At 52.4% G+C, this 18,477-nt stretch overlaps 1 protein-coding gene across 20 annotated transcripts; it reads right to left on the reverse strand.

Annotated features, from left to right (window-relative positions):
- Positions 1–5,502: 5,502 nt before the first annotated feature.
- Positions 5,503–18,250, reverse strand: ZNF205 (zinc finger protein 205). 20 transcript variants are annotated; one of them, XM_086376098.1, is made up of 8 exons: positions 14,005–14,105; positions 13,187–13,328; positions 11,760–11,943; positions 9,340–9,553; positions 8,992–9,083; positions 8,497–8,617; positions 6,987–7,088; positions 5,503–6,727 (listed from the first exon to the last, which is right to left on the reverse strand). In XM_086376098.1, the coding sequence occupies exons 4-8, from the start codon at positions 9,521–9,523 to the stop codon at positions 5,661–5,663; spliced, it is 1,566 nt and encodes a 521-aa protein (XP_086232224.1). In that variant the 5' UTR covers positions 9,524–9,553; positions 11,760–11,943; positions 13,187–13,328; positions 14,005–14,105; the 3' UTR covers positions 5,503–5,660. The 20 variants fall into 20 exon arrangements, with proteins under 20 accessions (XP_086232224.1, XP_086232223.1, XP_086232222.1 ...); XM_086376097.1 differs by lacking the exon at positions 11,760–11,943 and adding an exon at positions 12,945–13,019; XM_086376096.1 differs by having other exon boundaries at positions 13,845–14,105.
- Between the last annotated feature and the right edge of the window lie 227 nt (positions 18,251–18,477).

Genomic DNA, 18,477 nt, shown 5'->3' on the forward strand with positions numbered 1-18,477 from the left:
CATCTGTCCGTGCTTCCACCCTCACTCGTTTTGGAGATCTGAGGCTCCAAAATCTTTTTCTGAAGTGGAAAATCCTTTCGTGTCTGGTTGTTTGATTTTGCAAGAATTGCATCCTTAGTGTAGGCAAGAAAATAAACTTGTCAAGGTATCCATATCCACAAAGCTAGCTTCCTCAGTCAGCTCACGTGGCACTCCATCAAAGTGGTTTTTCCTAACCCTATGTAAACAGCTCCTGCCCCCTACCTCCCCCCGCTGTTATGCCTCTGCCCTGCCTTATTTTTCTTCCCAACCTTTATCACTACCTGATGTATCTGTATAATATTTAAATCCATTACTCGACTATAATTTTCACAAGATCAGACTTTTCACTGCTCTACTTCCATCACCTAAAATATTGTGCTCGGCACAATATTTGTTGAATAACTAAAGATAAAAATAACTGAAAGGATATCTAGTAAGGTCATTCATAAATAAGCACTATTAATATTTCAGTGTTCTATGAATATTTCTAATATATATCTGGAATCGTTCTATTTAAGTTATGTTTCGTTGGCTCAAAAGTCTATCGAAGGTATGTTTCCAAAGCAGCATTTATAAATAAAATCCATCTTGCAAGCTGCACAGTATTCCAGAGCAGGAAGGTTCCATATTCCAGTTAAAGTCTCTTACTCGTGGACACTTAGGTTGTTTCCATTTTCCCGTATTTGTAGATCTTCACTGCATACACCTTTCTGTATTTGTTCGAACAACTTACTGGACGGGATGAGCCCAGTCTGTTCAATTGAGACTGATGACGTGGATGTTATTGGGTCCCTCGCCGCCCCCTACTGGCCCCAGGGGAGAACGGCACAGGAGGTTTTTTTGCATTGTGGCCTTAGTGTTCTTCCAACGCCCTCTACTGACAAAGACTAACATCTAATTGGCTGGCGAAGGAGAAACGTCTAAGAATCTGGCTCCATTATCAAAAAGAAGGACCAAAGGGGTTTACTGGGGGGGGTCTGAGAGACAATAAATTAATAGCCGGCACACCGACCAAATACTCTATTGGGCATTCCTGGTAGTTGGTAAATTATTCGTATGTAGTTATATTGAAGTTGACCATCTTATTGCATTTTCTTTTCCTTCTGATAGTTTTAGTTTATTTTTCTAGCTAGAAAATATAAATATATATTGTAAAGAGTAAAATTTTTCTTTCCATAAAAGTTATATTCATTTCTAGAATTTGTACTTATTATTTTTCTTTGTCGTATAGCATTGTCCAGAACTCCCAAAGTGTTAAAAATCAGGACAGGGACTTCCCTCTGGTTAGGTAAAACTCTGGACTTCCAATGAAGTGAGCCGATGTTCGAGATCCCTGGTCAGGGAACTAGATCCCACATGACACAACTAAGATCCTGGTGCAGCTAAAAATAATAAATGAATGAATAAAAAGAAATAAATATTGAAAAAACTCAGGACAGCAGGCATCATTGGCTTGGGTAATGAAAATACATTTTGTTTGTCTCTGATATATATTTCCATGCTTGTATTATGGAGCATCTATTCTCATTTGAAGAAGAACTAGTGGTTCCTCAGTATCAGTTTTCTCTTTCAATAGTAAGTTTTCAGTGGGCATGTGGCCCTTAAAAATAAAGACTATGTATTTCCCAGTCTACTGCATTGAAGTATGGCCATGTATTTGTACTGAAGACAATGATACATGAGCAGATGTGCTGTATGTATCTTACTAGAAAGGGGTTCTATCTTCCTATTCTCTTTTCCCCAACTGCTAGCAGGAATTTGGACATGGGGGCATGGACCATGCAGATGACACTAACCCTATGGGTGTCAAAGCAAGAAGGTGGAAGTGCCTGGATTCCTGATAATTGTGGGTGGATTTATGCCCAGATGATGGTGTAAGAGAGAGACAGATCCTGAGATTAAGCCACTCTTATTCTGGATCTCTATTTTAACCAGAATGTAAACCCTAACTAGCATTACTGCCTACTAAGAGTTTATCCTTGCCTGGGAGATTGCATGCACAGAGGAGCCTGGCAGGCTGCAGTCCATGGGATCTCAAAGAGTCGGACACAACTGCGTACACGCATGCACACACAGAGCGCACTTTATGCAGGGTAGCTGATTTCCCCACCTAAAGTCTTTCCCCATCTCAAGCAAATAATGTTCAAAGCCTCTGAGCTGAGTCTTTCTTCTCACCCAGCCTACTGGAAAATTGACAGTGGTCCTAGTGCCTTTCCTGTCAAACCTAAACCCAAGCTAAAATCAGGTTTTCTTCCAGTCTTTAAAGAAAAATGGTAAAAATACATTGTTTTTATTTTTATAATTTCCCTAGGGGATACTGGATATTCAGAATTTCTATGTGATCTTGACTAAATCTTGATATTATGATTTTTCCAGGAAATCATCCCTTTCATCAACAATTTCAGATTTATTAACATGAAGTTGTACATAATATTCCCATTTGGTTAAAATTTTAAAAATCGGCACATATGGTTAAGTCCCACTGCTTGTTTGGGGTCAGTGAGGTGAGATTTTAACGGTGGTGGGGCAGCAGGCTTGGAGGAGTCTAGGTATCTACTGACTTTGTGGATTAGGGCTGCCATGCCAGTCCTGCCATAAGCTATCTCCAGCCCACCTACAGGTGTTGTCTTAAGAAATTCACTTCTGTCTTGTTTAAGATCATCTTTATTTTGGGTCTCTATTATTTGCAGTTGAACTGAATCCTGATTCATTACCTCATAGGGTTGTTATAAAGATTAAATAAATGAGAGAATACACATAGACTACTTAGCCTAATACTAACTTTTAACACAAGGAAACACTCAATAAAGAATGGTTATTCTCAGGGAATTATGCATCACCAGGAGCCTGTCAAACGGTCATGCCACAGGAAAGAGGACTCACGCACGAAAGACAGCAGGAGTTAGGACCTCCCAGGCATCTTTTCCACTTTCCCTGGAAGATTTGAGCCCAGCTTGTTCTGGTCAGTGGCCTGTTGGATCTTAATCATTAGGGCTCAACTGGCGCTTTGTTAGTTGAGAACAGAAAAACTGGCATTAGTTCCAGGAGGTGACAGGCACAAGCCACAGAGTCCTGCCTCTGCAACCCAGGCAGGAAGCCTGCCTGATCACACATCTCTGGATGGCCGAGGAGCATGAGAATGCGGACGCCACGGTAGGACCATCTTCAAGAACGCCCGTTCTCCACCCTTCACACAAGACACCAGGGAGAAATCGCAGGCCACAGCCTCTCTCAGTCTCACCTTTCTAATCAACCCCCACCCCTCCCTTCCACTACTGGTGTCATTTCAACTCCTGGAACACCAATCTCTTTCTCAGGGCAGGGCTTTTATCCGTTCTGTTTCCTTAGCTTGGAAGGTCCTACCCCCAAAGCCTGAACGTTCCTTCCTGGGAGGGGCCGTCTCCGACAACCAGTACCTAACATCCTCCCTTACTTCACCCGGTTCCTTTCTTTCTGGCACCTGTCACTACTTGAAAGTAATGTATATGTCATTTATACGTTTACACTGCTTGTTAGTCTCCCTTACTAGAGCGGAACCCCTTGAGGGCACGGATCTTGTCTGGCTTTTGCATCGCTTATTCTTCGATATTTAGCAAAGGACCTGGAAGGCACGTTTTCATTTCGTATTTGAAAAATGAAGGAGTGAATGCAGCAAAGCCCGTATTTAACGTTTCCTCGCCCTTTACCATCCACCCCTGCGCGCCACTCATCACCACGTACCCCTCCAGTATGGACTGCCTCATTTTACCCGGGTCCCAGCAAAAGAATCAAGGTCTTCTTCAGGCCGTTTCCACACCCGACTCTTCCAGGCAGCCCAGTTAGGCCCTGCTCTAAGGCTCAGCAGGTGTTAGTGTGCCGGCAGGAGGCGTCTGGGCTCTCGCTGAGCTCCTGTACCGGGGCCACGACTCGCCGGCTACCGTGCACAGGCCAGCCATTTCCAGGGCCTCATGTGGTCTCTGGGCTCGGGCTCCCGGGGTCTCTGGGCAGCAAATCTCAGCTCTCCGCAAGAAGCTAAGCTGGAAGCGGCTGTGGCCCGAGCCCTCGCCTTCTGTCCGCCCCCTCTCTAGGACGGCAGGAGGTTTGGAGTCTCGGTGGTAGGCCAGGGGCCTGAGCTGAGCGAAAAAGACAAAGTTCCAAAGCCCAAAGCGTCGACCAGTTGCCAGGCAACCGTGCGGCGTGGGGGCGTGCGGGGGAGCGGATGCCTAGAGAATAAACATCGGTCGTGATTGGTCACTTTTGCTGGAGCCCACCCCTACTCCGCCTCGACACTTGACTGGCAAAGGCCAACGTGGGAGGGGCGGGACCTTATGGAACCCGTCCTCCTGGATATAAGGCGACACCCAGACCGCCAACTCTGCGAGGTCACACGAGTTTGGGAGGAGTTTCTCAGGCTATTCCAGTGCTGAATCAGCCGACGTCCCCGACCCGGCCCGGCCCGGCCCGGCCCGGGGACGGCATTATGCCTTTAGCAAGGACTTGGGCCGGGGAATTCCCTGGCGGTCCAGTGGTTAAGAACTCGAAGTTTTCATTTAATTTCATCAAGGCCAAGGGTAAAACAGGCAGGTAGGCTCAGGCAGGGCAAATTACAAAGGACTATAATGAAAGCTGAGCGCCGAAGAATTGATGCTTTTGAACTGTGGTGTTGGAGAAGACTCTTGAGAGTCCCTTGGACTGCAAGGAGATTAAACCAGTCCATCCTAAAGGAAATCAGTCCTCAATATTCATTGGAAGGAATGATGCTGAAACTCCAATACTCTGGCCACCTGATGTGAAGAACCAACTCATCTGAAAAGACCCTGATGCTGGGAAAGATTGAAAGCGGGAGAAGGGGATGACAGAGAATGAGATGGTTGGATGGCATCACTGACTTGATGGACATGAGTTTGAGTAAACTCCAGGAGTTGGTGAAGGACAGGGAAGCCAGGCATGCTGCAGTCCATGGGGTTGCAAAGAGTCAGACACAACTGAGAGACTGAACTGAACTGTGCAAAGAGGCCAAGGTGAGAAGTAGGAGCAGGAGATGGCATCAGCTTCAGAAAGGACCAGGAGAAGTAGGGGGTCCCTGGTAAGTGAGAAATCCTCACTGGATTGAAGCTGGGACCCCAGGGATGCAGGTGAAAATGTGCAGCCACAAAATGCAGGCCCTAGTGCCTGAGACAGGAGACAAAGTAGGCAGAAGACACTGAGCATGAATTCCCATGCTGACTCTGCCCTGCTCCCGACTCCCTAGGAAAAGAGGCATGGCAGGGTCCAGGGCTCAGCGGGAATACCTAATGACAACAGCAGCAGAAGTGGCTGGTTGGCTTCAGGTTGGAAACCTCTAGATTCTGGAATGGGTCCCAAGCCAGGTAAAGGCTGGGGAGGAAGGTGCCTTCTCAGAGGACTGAGTGAGAATGCATAGTTGCCCCGGAAGGCTCCACTTTCCCCACGAGACCAGGATCAGCTTCCAGGGCCCCATGAAAGGAAGCTATAGGCTGTCGCTTGAATTCCAAGGCCTTTAATTTGCGGCGAGCATGCCTGGTCCTCATCTGAGCTTCTCCTGTGTTGCCACCCCCATGCCAGCACCTCCCTGCCTCCCTTCCTGGGTCTCCCAGGTCACACTCCCACACCAGATGCCCCGGCCCCTCCCTCCCAGCCTCCTAGGTAGGGGCAGGCGGGGGTGCTGCCAGAGTCCCGGCCGCCCCCAGCATCAGCATGGCCAGGGCCTTGGGCCCCGCCGTGTGGATCTTCTCGTGCCGATGCAGGTTGGAACGCCGGCTAAAGCTCTTGCCGCACAGCGGGCAGGAATAGGGCCGGACGCCTCGGTGGGTGCGCTGGTGGGCAGTGAGGTGCGAGCTGTGGCTGAAGCTCTTGCCGCAGTCGAGGCAGTGGTAGGGCTTCTCGCCGGTGTGTGTGCGGTTGTGCGCAATGAGGTTGGATCGCTGGCTGAAGCACTTACCGCACTCGGGGCACGGGTAGGGCTTGACCCCGGTGTGGGTGCGCTGGTGGGTGACCAGGGCCGAGCTCTGCGTGAAGCACTTGCCACAGATGGGGCACTTGTGCGGCTTGGCGCCCGTGTGGGTGCCCTGGTGGGTGACCAGGTCCGAGCGGCGGGTGAAGCGCTTGGCACAGCGGTCGCACACATAGGGCTTCTCGCCCGTGTGGATGCGCTGGTGCTGGATCAGCGTCGAGTGGTGGCTGAAGCTCTTCCAGCAGGATGGGCAGGTGTAGGGCTTCTCGCCCGTGTGGATGATCTGGTGCTGGATGAGGTGCGAGCTGCGGCCGAAGCGCTTGCCGCAGTCCGTGCAGGCGTAGGGCTTCTCGCCCGTGTGCGTGCGCCGGTGCGTCACCAGGTGCGAGTGCCAGCTGAAGGCCTTGCCGCACTGCTCGCACTTGTAGGTCTTCTTGCCCGCCTCGCTGTCCAGCGCCAGGCCCTCCTCGCTGCTCTCGGGGGCGGCCGTCCCCCCTTCTCTGGGTTGCTCCGCGAAGTGGCCCTCCTGGGTTTTCGGGAGGTCGGTGTCAGGCGGGGCTGATTCCAGCTGTGCCTCCTCCACGGGACAGGGCTGCACATCGTCCTTGGCTGGCCCTGAGTTCTGGCCGCTGGCTGCTCGCTGCCCGCACCGCGGGGCCTCCCCCTGGGCTCTTCCCATTCTGCTTTTGAAGGACTTTGCATCGCCAAGGGCTCCCAGGGATGCAGCCAGCTCCTCCTTGTCCACCTCCACCACTCCTGGATAAACAGGGTTTCCAGCAAGAGAGAGGCTTTCATGAGGGCCCCAGGGGAGTTCTGGAGATGGACATGAGGGCAAGCACCTGCGGGGCACCCTGGAAGCAAGAGCCACCTCCACACAGGAGCGGGGGTGGGTGGCCCGGCCCCAGGAGGGGCTCTGTGTCTGCACCCCACAAGAAACAGCCCGTGCTGACCTGGGGCATCAAAGAGTGACAACCAAGACCCCACTACCCCGCCCACCTGTCCCCTCTGCACGCACCTCTTTTCTCCTCCTCCTCATGTCCCAACTGCCTGCTGGAGCCCGGGGCCTCACCCTTGCCCTGCACTTGAGAGGCCCAGAAAGGTCTGCTGAAGGGAAACCCTGCTTGGAAAGAGATGCTGCGCTCAGTCAGGGCCCTTTGGGCTGCACAGTGGGAGATACCAGCACCCACCCCCTGGAGAGGTGATGGAGCGAAAGAGGGGGTGCAGCTCTGCAAACACAGGGCAAATCCAGATGGCCACACCCTCTCAGGACACAGTTTCCCAGGCATCGTCCGGACACTCTTCTCAGGGCTGGCCACCCCTGTGTCACACAGCCCCCAGCAGTGGCCCCCTCAGTCAGAATCCAGATGCATCTTCCTCTCCTGCACCTGCACCTTCCCAGGACCACAAAGAGGGCTCCTGGGACAGGGGCAGTGGGCAGAGAGAGGCCAGAGGGAGGGCCTGGCTGAGAGGGCCAGGGACACCGACCACCCGTAAGTCAGGGACCAGGCCCATTTGCCAAGTCCCCCAGGTTTGAGGGCCTAGGAATTCTGGTCAAGCCAGGAAGACAGCAGAGGGGGCCCGGGCTTCATGACCTGATCCAAGCCCCATGGGAGGGAAGGAATGTGTGGACCAATGGGTGGTTTAGGGCATTCATGAGGCCCACCATGGGGCTGCGAGTGGAGGTTGGTTCTATCTGATCTCCCTGGACCTGCTGGCTGAGGCCCCAGAGAGTCCCAACACTGGGTGCCGAGCAAACCTGAGATGATTACAGGCGTGAGCAGAGCCACTGCTGTGATCCTGAGGCCCACCACCAAAGTCAGAAGGCGGAATCACCCAGTCTGTGGCTCCACCGGGACTAGGCGGTGTATAATAGACACGCAGACAGACTGACTGACCAAATGAACGCTCTGATTTTTCCATAAACCCTCACAAAATTCTGTCATGAAAACTAGAGCCTAAAACTGAGGAGTCAAAGCCCTGGGACTTAAATACTCACCATGAGAAAAACCAAGGGAACCAAGGCCCCTCTGAGAAGAGGACATGGCCCTGGGAGGGGGATGTAACAGCTCAGAGTCAAAGGCCCGGAGGGACCAGCTGGCACCGTTACCTGTCCCCTGGGCCTGCAGCCTGGCCCGGAGCCAAGCTTTCTGCTCAGACACCTCTGAAGCTGGGCTTGGAGGGGAGAAGAAGGGGAGCTACTGGAAGGAGCTAGGGAAGAACTAGAGCACAGTCTCCAGATGGGCATTGTCCAGCATGGCAGCTGCTGGCCATGCGTGGCTACTTCAACTCAAATCTGAGCTGATTAAAATGAGATAAAAGAGCTCAGTGGCTCCAGCTGCATTTCAAGGACTCACTAGCTACATCTGGCTTGTGGCTACCACATCAGCACAGAAAGAACACGTCTACCACTAGGAAGGTTCTATAGGACAGCGGGGTCCGGATGAACTGCAAGAGGGGATTCAAGCCCTGGAAATGGGAGAGGAGGTGGCAGTGGACGGGCCCCGCTCTGATTCCCCAGCCCTTACCCAAGGAGAGCCCGCTCCTCTTCTGCAGGACCTCCCTGTAGAAGCTCTGCTGGGTGTGGTCCAGCCGCCCCCATTCCTCCCGGGAGAGGTACAGAGCCATGTCCTCAAAGGTCACCGGCATCTGAAATAACACAGAAGGCCCCCTCTCCAGGACATGCCCCATCTCCAGGATTCATCAGGACATGGTGGAGGCGCTCAGTGGTGCCAGGACGAGGACAGACCTGGACCCCCATCCTGCCGACTTGGGTGAGGCCCGCCCTGGGTCTGCTGGTGAAGCAGGGCAGCTGCCTAAGGAAGACTTTTGGGGGCAAGAACCATGCGACTGTGGACAGCACAGGAGAAAAGCAAGACTCCCTTTCGGCACCACTTCCAAAGCTCAGGGTCTCTGGCTCCCACCCTCAGGTCCAGCGCTAGGATCCGGAGCACAGCTCTGTCACAGATGCTGTCCCTCCATGTCCTTTGGCTCTGCCTCCAGCCCTGGATGTGGACACTCACCTGGGACCAGGCGGTGAGAAGCGCCGCAGCCATCTGCCGGTCTCTGGTCCTCCCCTCGCGGGAGAGCACAGGGGTCTGGGGGGCTGGGAGGGCTGAGAGAGGAGAGAGGTCCTCAGGCGGCCACCTCGCCCTGCTTGGCCCTCCTGCTCCCGGGAGTAAATGAATGCCAGGCCCACCAGGGACCCCCCGCTGCCTCCAACTCCACCCCCCAACCTGACCCGAGAGGAGGGTCAGTGGGCTCTGAGGGTGAGTCGGGCAGCTTCTGCAGGGAAGGTGGGGCAGACACCTGGGTCTTCCTACCTGGGCTGGGAGCAGGGAAAGGGCCCCTCTCCCCGTTCCCTTTCTCACCTCCTCCAGGCAGGAAACACACTTTCTCCTTAGTGCCCTGGCTTAGGGGCACCCAGCCCCGCGCTCCTTCAGCTCTGGTCTCCTGTGACACCCCTTCAGGGTGCGGCTCCTCTGGCTCCATCTTGATGTGGGGTGACTCCCGGGCCTCTCCTAGAGGCACTGTCCCCTCTGACTCAGAGAGCATTTCTTGACAAGAATGCCCATGACCTGGAGTCTAGGAATGACGGCTGCATCAGCACTGGGACAGAGGATGGGAGGCACAGAGGCAGACCCCGCGGGTGGTGGAGCGTACACCCAAGTGCAAGACTGCCCTGCTCCCCTCTCCGTCCCCAAGACCCGCACACCCTGGTTCATGCCCACCAGCAAGCAGGATCATGGGGGAAGGAAGGGAGGCTGGACATGGCCCTGCAGGTGCCCATGGGGCAGACACCTCTTCCCAACGTGAGCCTCACACCTCCCATAGCAGTGTGGATTGTTATTCTCTAAAAAAAAGCAAGAGCATTCCAGAAAAACATCTATTTGTGCTTTATTGACTATGCCAAAGCCTTTGACTGTGTGGATCACAATAAACTGTGGAAAATTCCGAAAGAGATGGGAATACCAGACCACCTGACCTGCCTCCTGAGAAATGTGTATGCAGGTCAGGAAGCAATGGTTAGAACTGGACATGGAACAACAGACTTGTTCCAAATAGGAAAAGGAGTATGTCAAGGCTGTATATTGTCACCCTGCTTATTTAACTTATATGCAGAGTACATCATAAGAAACGCTGGACTGGAGGAAGCACAGGCTGGAATCAAGATTGCTGGGAGAAATACCAATAACCTCAGATATGCAGATGACACCACCCTTATGGCAGAAAGTGAAGAAGAACTAAAGAGCCTCCTGATGAAAGTGAAAAAGTTGGCTTAAAGCTCAACATTCAGAAAACCAAGATCATGGCATTTGGTCCCATCGCTTCATGGCAAATAGATGGGGACACAGTGGCTGACTATTTTTCTGGGCTCCAAAATCACTGCAGATGGTAATTGCAGCCATGAAATTAAAAGACGCTTACTCCGTGGAAGGAAATTTATGACCAACCTAGACAGCATATTAAAAAGCAGAGACATTACTTTGCCAACAAAGGTCCGTCTAGTCAAGTCTATGGTTTTTCCAGTGGTCATGTATGGATGTGAGAATTGGACTATAAAGAAAGCTGAGCACAGAAGAATTGATACTTTTGAACTGTGGTGTTGGAGAAGACTCTTGAGAGTCCCTTGGACTGCAAGGAGATCAACCAGTCCATCCTAAAGGAGATCAGTCCTGGGTGTTCATTGGAAGGACTAATGTTGAAGCTGAAACTCCAATACTTTGGCCACCTCATGCGAAGAGCTGACTCACTGGAAAAGACCCTGATGCTGGGAAAGATTGAGGGCAGGAGGAGAAGGGGATGACAGAGGATGAGATGGCTGGACGGCATCAATGACTCAATGGACATGGGTTTGGGTGGACTCCGGGAGTTGGTGATGGACAGGGAGGCCTGGCGTGCTGCGGTTCAGGGGGTTGCAAAGAGTCAGACACAACCGAGCGACTGAACTGAACTGAATACATGAGGAAACAGTGTAGTTGGGTCGGGTGAATAGTGTTCCTCCAAAATTCATGTCTACTTGGAACCTTATTTGGATTAAAGGTCTTTCAGATGTAATGGAGTCTAAGGTCCATAGAGTCGCAAAGAGTCGGACACAACTGAAGCAACTCAGCACAGATGTAATGAGTTAAGGATCTTGAAATCATCCTGGAATCAGTTGGGCCCTAAATCCAGTGACTGGTGTCTGTATATAAGGAGAGGACACAAGGATTTCCCAGTGGTCCAGTGGTTAGGACTCCAAGCTTTCACTGCCAAGGGCCAGGGTTTCATCTCTGATCGTGGAACTAGGACCCCACAAGTCAAAACAAAACAACAAAATAGAGGGCAGAGAAACAGAGGCAAAGCCACGTGAAGTTGTTAGTAGAGATCAGAGCGATGCTGTCAGAAGCCCAGGGACGCCTGGAGCCGCCAGAAGCTGACAGGCAGGAAGGATCCTCCCCCAGAGCCTTCGGAGGGGGCCCTGCCAACACGTTGATTTTGGGGTTCTGGCCTTCAAATGTGTGAGAGAATAAATTCTGGTTGTTTTAAGCCACCCATTTTGTGGTCCTTTGTTACAGCAAACACAGGAACCTAACACACCCAGGCTCTGAGATCAGACAATGGCCCAAGGTCACAGAGCTGGGAGTGACTTGACCAAGACTGGAACTCAAGTGGAGCTGACCTGCAAGTCACCTCCAGGGCCACCACTTCTTGAAAGTGACAGGAAGGCCTGTGGCCTTGGGCCATTTCAGGCCTTACTCAATTGCTCAAAGAAGCTGGAGTTTCTGATTTGGAAAAAGTCTAAGAGTACCTCTAAATGTGTTGAGTCCCTGCGTCCATCTAGGTCTGATGGAAAGAAAACTCCCAGGCTCGTCTCCTTCAGCACTGCCTCCCACGGTGGGACTTCCAGGGCCCTCCCTGCCCGCTTCACAGCAGCCTCAGGGCCCAGCCCTCTGGGAGGCTGAGGGGCAGGCTTTGGAGTCAGGCTGCCGGGGCTGAAATCCATAACCTCTGGTCACTAGCCTTTCAGCCCAAAGCAGAGCAGAGCATTGCGGAAAGTCACTTCCCTTGCACTGGGAGGTCCTGTGAGGCCTCATCTCACCCATAGCACTGGGTACCAGCCAGCCTCCTGCTGGGAACTCAAGTCTATCCCTCCACCTCCCAACCACCTGGGTACAGGTTAGGGTCTGGACGAGAAACACCTCAAGCCGGGAATCAGAGTGCCTGGGAGCCACATGGGCCTGGTGGCCTCTGAGACCCAGCTGCTCTACCTCCGCACTGGTGACATGCGAGAGCTACCCTCTCCAGAAAGTTCTAGATGAACAAAGAGCGGTGCTGGTAATTATTATTATCACTCTCCTGTGGGAGCTGACAGAATCCAACATCAGCAGAGAATGCTATGGGCCTGTGAGGCCCATTGGGTGTTACAAAGGCATGATGGAAGGGAAACTGAGCAGCGGTAAAAATTCTTTGTGCTTCTATGATATGAACACAGAAAACAAACACTTGATTTGTCTTTGCACTTGCAGCCACTGGAATCCTAGTTGAGGAGTTCCAGGTTGCTCTGACCCAGGATCTAGTTGCTATGGGTGGTGCTGGTTTACAAGCTGCAGTAATGAGCTCCTAGGGGCTGACAAGCTGCACAGAGACGACTCCCCTGCCTATTATCTTCTCCCAGCCTCCCCACCACCTGGCGAGACAGGTGGGCATGGCAGGCACATGATCCGCATTTTACAGATGACACGCCTGGTTCCCAGAGGCCAGGGGCCCTGCACAAGGTCGCACACTCAGCTGCAGCTGACTCAGGTTCCCCCACGGCTGGTGACCCTGGTCCTCCCTCAGGTTGTTAATTACACACACACAGGTACAGGAAGGACTAAGTGCTCAGGCCCAGAGTGAGAGGAGCTGGGGACCCAGGCAGAGGGGTGAGGCTTGCCATGTGCCCATTTGCCCAGAGCAAATCCCACCTGTAGGACCCCCCATGTAACCCCCTTACCATATTATATAGCTTTTGGTCTGCTGACTATGAATTCACCAGGCAAAGGAAAACAGTCCCATAGAAGTCAATTCCCTGGTGGAAGGTATTTCCCATCATACCTTCTCTTCAACACCCCTAAACTCATTTACCAGCCTTGCTCCCTCAGAGAGTCTAACTCTTTCAAATGCCCTGTCCTGAAAATCCCCTCCCACTCCAATCCTTCCAGTGCATGCCTCCCCTTCCCAACACCCCATTCATACCTCTCGGGCTCTCTCCTTGTCCTGGGCAGCCCGGATGCCTCCGTCGTCTGCAGACATTTTTTTTTATCTCAGAGCCAGAAAGCACCGTTGAGTCGTTTTGTGCTTGTGTTGGCCAAGCCCCCTCCAGCTTCTGGCCAGGAGCCTGGAGGAGCAGAAGGAAATCAGCCAGCGTCCCCTGGACACCCCCTGAAAGCCCCGAAATCCCCACGCGGGACCAGACCCATCCTTGGCCCCAATCGGACGTAAAGCCTCCCGGACGCCCTCCAACGGCCTCCCTCTCTAAACTGTTTTTGGTTCCTCGCTCTGACTGAATGCTGTTTTCTGTGATCCCCTTTATCGCTGAAGCAACAACTCCGAATCTCAGAGCAGCTGGGTTAGGGAAAGCTGGGGGAATTTGGAATCTGTATCTCCCGTCACGAAGAGCGTAAAGATCTGCAGAGATGCTACCAAACAGGTGCTGAGTGGGGCCCCGCCCGCCGCAGCCAGCTCGGCGGAGGAATCGAGGCTCCGGAGTCTCCCGGCCCCGGACACACACACACACACCCTGCCCTCGACCTGACTCGGTCCCACCTGGGATCCCGAAATTGAGCCGCCCGCTGTCAGCAGCCCTCCCTGCGGCTGCAACCACCCGCCCGGGCCGGGCGTCCATGCTGCTCACGGTCCCGCACGAATGATGTCCTTCCTCTCTCCGAACCCGGTCCAGGCCTCCTCCTCTCCCCGCCAGCCCGTAGCCTTCCACCTTTGACCCCGGCCCTTCCTGCCAGCCGGCCACCCTCGCGGCTCTCGGGATCCAGGCGCCCTCCCAGCCCCGCTCTCACCGACGTGGAGGCGGAGGGGGCGCTACGGGCGGCGGAGCCCCCGCCCCCGGGGAAAGGAGTCTCCGCAGCCTGCACCGGGCGCAAGGAGCCGGGTGGAGACCGGGATTAGGGACGACAGGAAGTCCCTCCCAGATCCCGTTCCCCGCGCAGCTGCAGCCCTACAGGGTTCCCAGCCTGGAGGGTTCCGGGTCTGGGGTCCCGAGGCCGGCTGCACCTGCTCTCGGCCGGTCAGGAGATGACTCCCCAGATCCTCCTTGCTGGCTCACGACCGCTTTACCCGGCCTGTACTCGTGAAACCAGCCAAGCAGGGGCGCCAAAGCGGGAACATAGATTTTGTCGAAGGATTTTGATATTTGAAAACGTTTCAGATTTGCAGCTGTCCTTACAGGACGGACACTGCCCAGTGGAGGAACACGGTGCTCCTTTTCAGTACACAGTTTCTGAAGGTCTTATCGGTGTCTCCGTGGAGACATCCTTGGATTTCATTTAAGGCTCCCAGAGTGGTCAGCAGGTCCTCTGAGTTCACCTTAAGGCTGGCATGGAGGTCTCGCTGCCTAAGAGCAATCCTAGGAAACAGAGAGACCTGGGAACAACTCTCTACCCACAACTACCCCACATGCCTCACACCTTGGAAAGATGTGGGATTGATCTGATTTTTTTCCAGACACCTTCCCCCTACCCCCAGCTCCCTCTCAAGGCTAGGGGTAAAAGTGACATAGGGGCCTGACCCAGCCACCCCTGACCCAGCATGGGGTCCCAAACCCTCAGACAGCCCTCCCTGCGGCTGCAACCACCCGCCCGAGCCGGGCGTCCATGCTGCTCACGGTCCCGCACGAATGATGTCCTTCCTCTCTCCGAAACCGGTACAGGCTTCCTCCTCTCCGCACAGGAGAGGGTTCATAGTCCACCTCTGGTGGGTTCATAGTCCACCTCTCTGCCTCTATCTTTCCTTCGGACCCTGAGAACTAAGTTTCCCAAAATAGGAGAGCAGAGACTATGCTTCTCTTCCTGGGGCAAGGCACCCATTCCTCCTTAACAGGGCACAGGAGACCGGGTGTCAGGAAAGGGGTGAGGGTCAGCCCTGTAGGCAGATACCAGGAAGATTCCTCCTGCAAACGTTCCCAGGCCCCCTGCCTTCTGCCCATCAGAGTCCTCCGAGATGCATCCACGTCACCCAGGAAGACAGACACCACTGGCCCCTGTACCACCCCCTTGGTGTGCTTGCTATGTGCACTCAACAAGGGTTTAATTAAAAACAACAACAACAACAACAACAAAAACTTAGATCCCAAAACAAAACTTAGGAGAGTCCCCATGAGATTGACTGTCTTGAGAAAGAAGAACAACCAGAGCAATCCTGAACCCATATTTCTCCCATTAGGGAATCTGCTCTCAGTTTACCACCTTTGGTTCCCCACTTGGCCCTTGCAGCATTTTGGGGGTTTGCAGCAAATTGGGTTTGCAATTCTGCTTGTGGAGTTCAACTTGTTTTAGGAGTCCTAGAATTCTGAGGGATTCTACTACTCTGTCAGAAATGAAAAATTGAAAAATGAAAAAATGAAAAATGATGAAAGAAAAATTACCCCTGGAGTTTGATTCTGGTCAATAAATAGTGTTTTCAAGCCAGAGAGGGTTATAAACTGAGGGAAAAGGCACAAGGGGCCTTGGAAAAGATGAACTGTGCAGTCTGGGAGTGTTTCTTCATCAAGTCGGTGTCCAGAGTAAAGGAATTCACCCTGAGGTGGACCATCTCACACATGGCAGACCCAGGAATATACCAAGGGCAGAGAGAGAGTGTGTGTCCTGATTCCTGGGCAAATGTTTCTCTATCAGACAAAAGGGGCTACTTCAGGGATACTGAGAAAGCCCACAGGTTTGGATGCCAATATGGGATCACCTAAATTAGACCAAATAAAGTCTCAGCATTTATTTAACTGTTCAGAAAATATTTATTGAGTACCTACTATATGGCAGACATTAACTCTTTGGAAATGAGAGGAAACCGTCTAGGAGGAAGGATTATCAATATTTGCTGTGTGAGAATTGCAGTCCCTGAAAGACTTCAGAAAGGTGCCAGGGCAGAGTGAGTCAATAAGTAAAGCGGTCAAAAACGTAAATGATTTCAGTAACCAGGTAGTACTGAAGATCCCCTGGAGAAGGGAAAGGCTACCCACTCCAGTATTCTGGCCTGGAGAATTCCATGGACTGCATAGTCCACGGGGTCACAAAGAGTCAGACACGACTGAGCGACTTTCACTTCACAACCAGCTAGTACAATAAACGATCCGTGCTCGGGGTGTAACACTGGAGTGAGAGGGCCTTCAAGGTTCTCAAGAAACCACACTTTGTTTAAAGGGGATGGTTGGGGGTTTGATATAGCCAAAAACTTGAGGATTTTTCAAGAGAAGCCACAAAAGAATTCAATTTTTATGTGGAATATCCTGATGTTTTGGATGTTCATGACCAAAACCAACAAGCAGTTTAAGAACTGTATACAATTCCAGCAGAAGACATCTGCTGTCTCGTTCACAGGCCACCAGGTTAGGGGTGTACTTACCTCAGGAGCCTGTTTATAAAAGAATTGTCACGGATGAAGGGGCTTTTTGGAACTTCGGGCACGGGAAATGCTCAACAAATGCCAACTCTGGTATCCTGTGACTTCAGTGAGCTTGAGTAAGAAAATGCCATCTTTAGTAAATACTGGGTTGGACAAAATGGATTTTTGGTCAACCCAATAACTCTGTGAATTACCCCTAGACTGGCCTGCAAGCTGATTCAGGTCTTAAAGAGGACCTCACAAAAACAGCCAGGATAATAAAAACGAGGGGAAAAAATCATTTGCTACAAGAAAAACAAAAACAAATATGTACTAATTAAGACGGTTAAACCAGGCTGGAGACAGGGCACTGCAGAGATTTATTTAGCCTTAGGAAAGAGAGAGGATAAGGCAAATAAAGGAATGTGAGAGAAGTCAAGAAAAACAGGAATAATCGAGTAATATCAGATCAAATGTTAACCACTGAAAAAGAAGAAAAAGAAGACGCTTGCTCTTTGGAAGAAAAGCTATAACCAACCTAGACAGCATATTAAAAAGCAGAGACATTACTTTGCCAACAAAGGTCTATCTAGTCAAAGCTATGGTTTTTCCAGTAGTCATGTATGGATGTGAGGGCTGGACTATGAAGAACTCTGAGCGCCGACGAATCGATACTTTTGAACTGTGGTGTTGGAGAAGACTCTTGAGAGTCCCTTGGACTGCAAGGAGATCAAACCAGTCCATTCTAAAGAAAATTAGTTCTGAATATTCATTGGAAGGACTAATGTTTAAGCTGAAACTCCAATACTTTGGCCACCAGATGCGAAGAACTGACTTATTGGAAAAGACCCTGATGCTGGGCAAGACTGAAGGCAGGAAGAGAAGGGGACGTCAGAGGATGCGATGGTTGGATGGCATCACCGACTCGATGGACACGAGTTTGAGCAAGCTCCGGGAGTTGGTGAAGGACGGGGAAGTCGGGCATGCTGCAGTCCATGGGGCCGCAAAGAGTCGGACACGATTGAGCGACTGAAATGAACTGATAAGTGTTAGGTAGATGGAGCCATTAAAAAAAAATTTAAGAAGGAAAATAACTAAGAACTCTCAGGGCAGCTGGAGACCATGTCGTGAGTGTTCGGGCGGCCGGCGGCCCGCTGACCCCCGGAGGCGTAGAGGGAACCCGCGACTCCATCCCCTGGCTTCGAGGTGGCAGCTGGAGGACGCGTTCGGAGCCACGCGAGGCCCAGGACACGCACAAGTCGGCACAACCCAGATGGCGCTGCCAGCAGAATACGGACGCGGGGAGCGCGTCGTCCAGGCAACGACTCTACCCCGCCCCGCGCCCGCGGGAGACACTGTGATTGGCTATCTTCCGCATGGTCCCTCCCACAGAACGCAATCCAGTCTCCCTTACCTGCGCGCTCTCGTCCGCGCCCCTGAGGGCAGTCCCGCCCGGCCTGGAGGGCTATCCTGTTGCTACCTGACCTTGGCTGGTGTGCCCACGTTTCCCGTCCGGCTGCCCATTTCAACTTCCGGTTTTCCTGGGTCTCTCGTGGAGCCCGCCTGTGGACCAGGGGCACGTGGGCAACTGGGGCGATAAGGACCGAGGGGCGGACGCCCGGGAGTCCTCGAGTTCCCCGTGGGGAGAATGGGGCTGGCTGCGCGAGGGCCCTCTGCCCGAGAGCGCCGGCTCCGAAGACCCGCGAGCGCGAATTCCCGCCCAGCGCTCAGTTCAGCCTCCCGGGCCACGGATCTCCGCCCTTCCACGTCCGATGGGAGTTTTGTTCCAAAAATGAGAGTGTATGCTGCTGACTTGCCCCCTCTACGTAGGTGACACATATCTTACAGATGTTCAGTATGAAAAACATAGAAATAGAGAAAGCAAAGCATGCAGCCTGTCAAAGATAAACACAACCAGACATTAGTAAGTGGTGAAA

The sequence above is a fragment of the Bos grunniens genome, chromosome 25 (assembly GCF_055505025.1).
Source record: "Bos grunniens cultivar Pamir isolate PY7600 chromosome 25, Bosgru_T2T1.0, whole genome shotgun sequence".
NCBI lineage: Eukaryota > Metazoa > Chordata > Mammalia > Artiodactyla > Bovidae > Bos > Bos grunniens.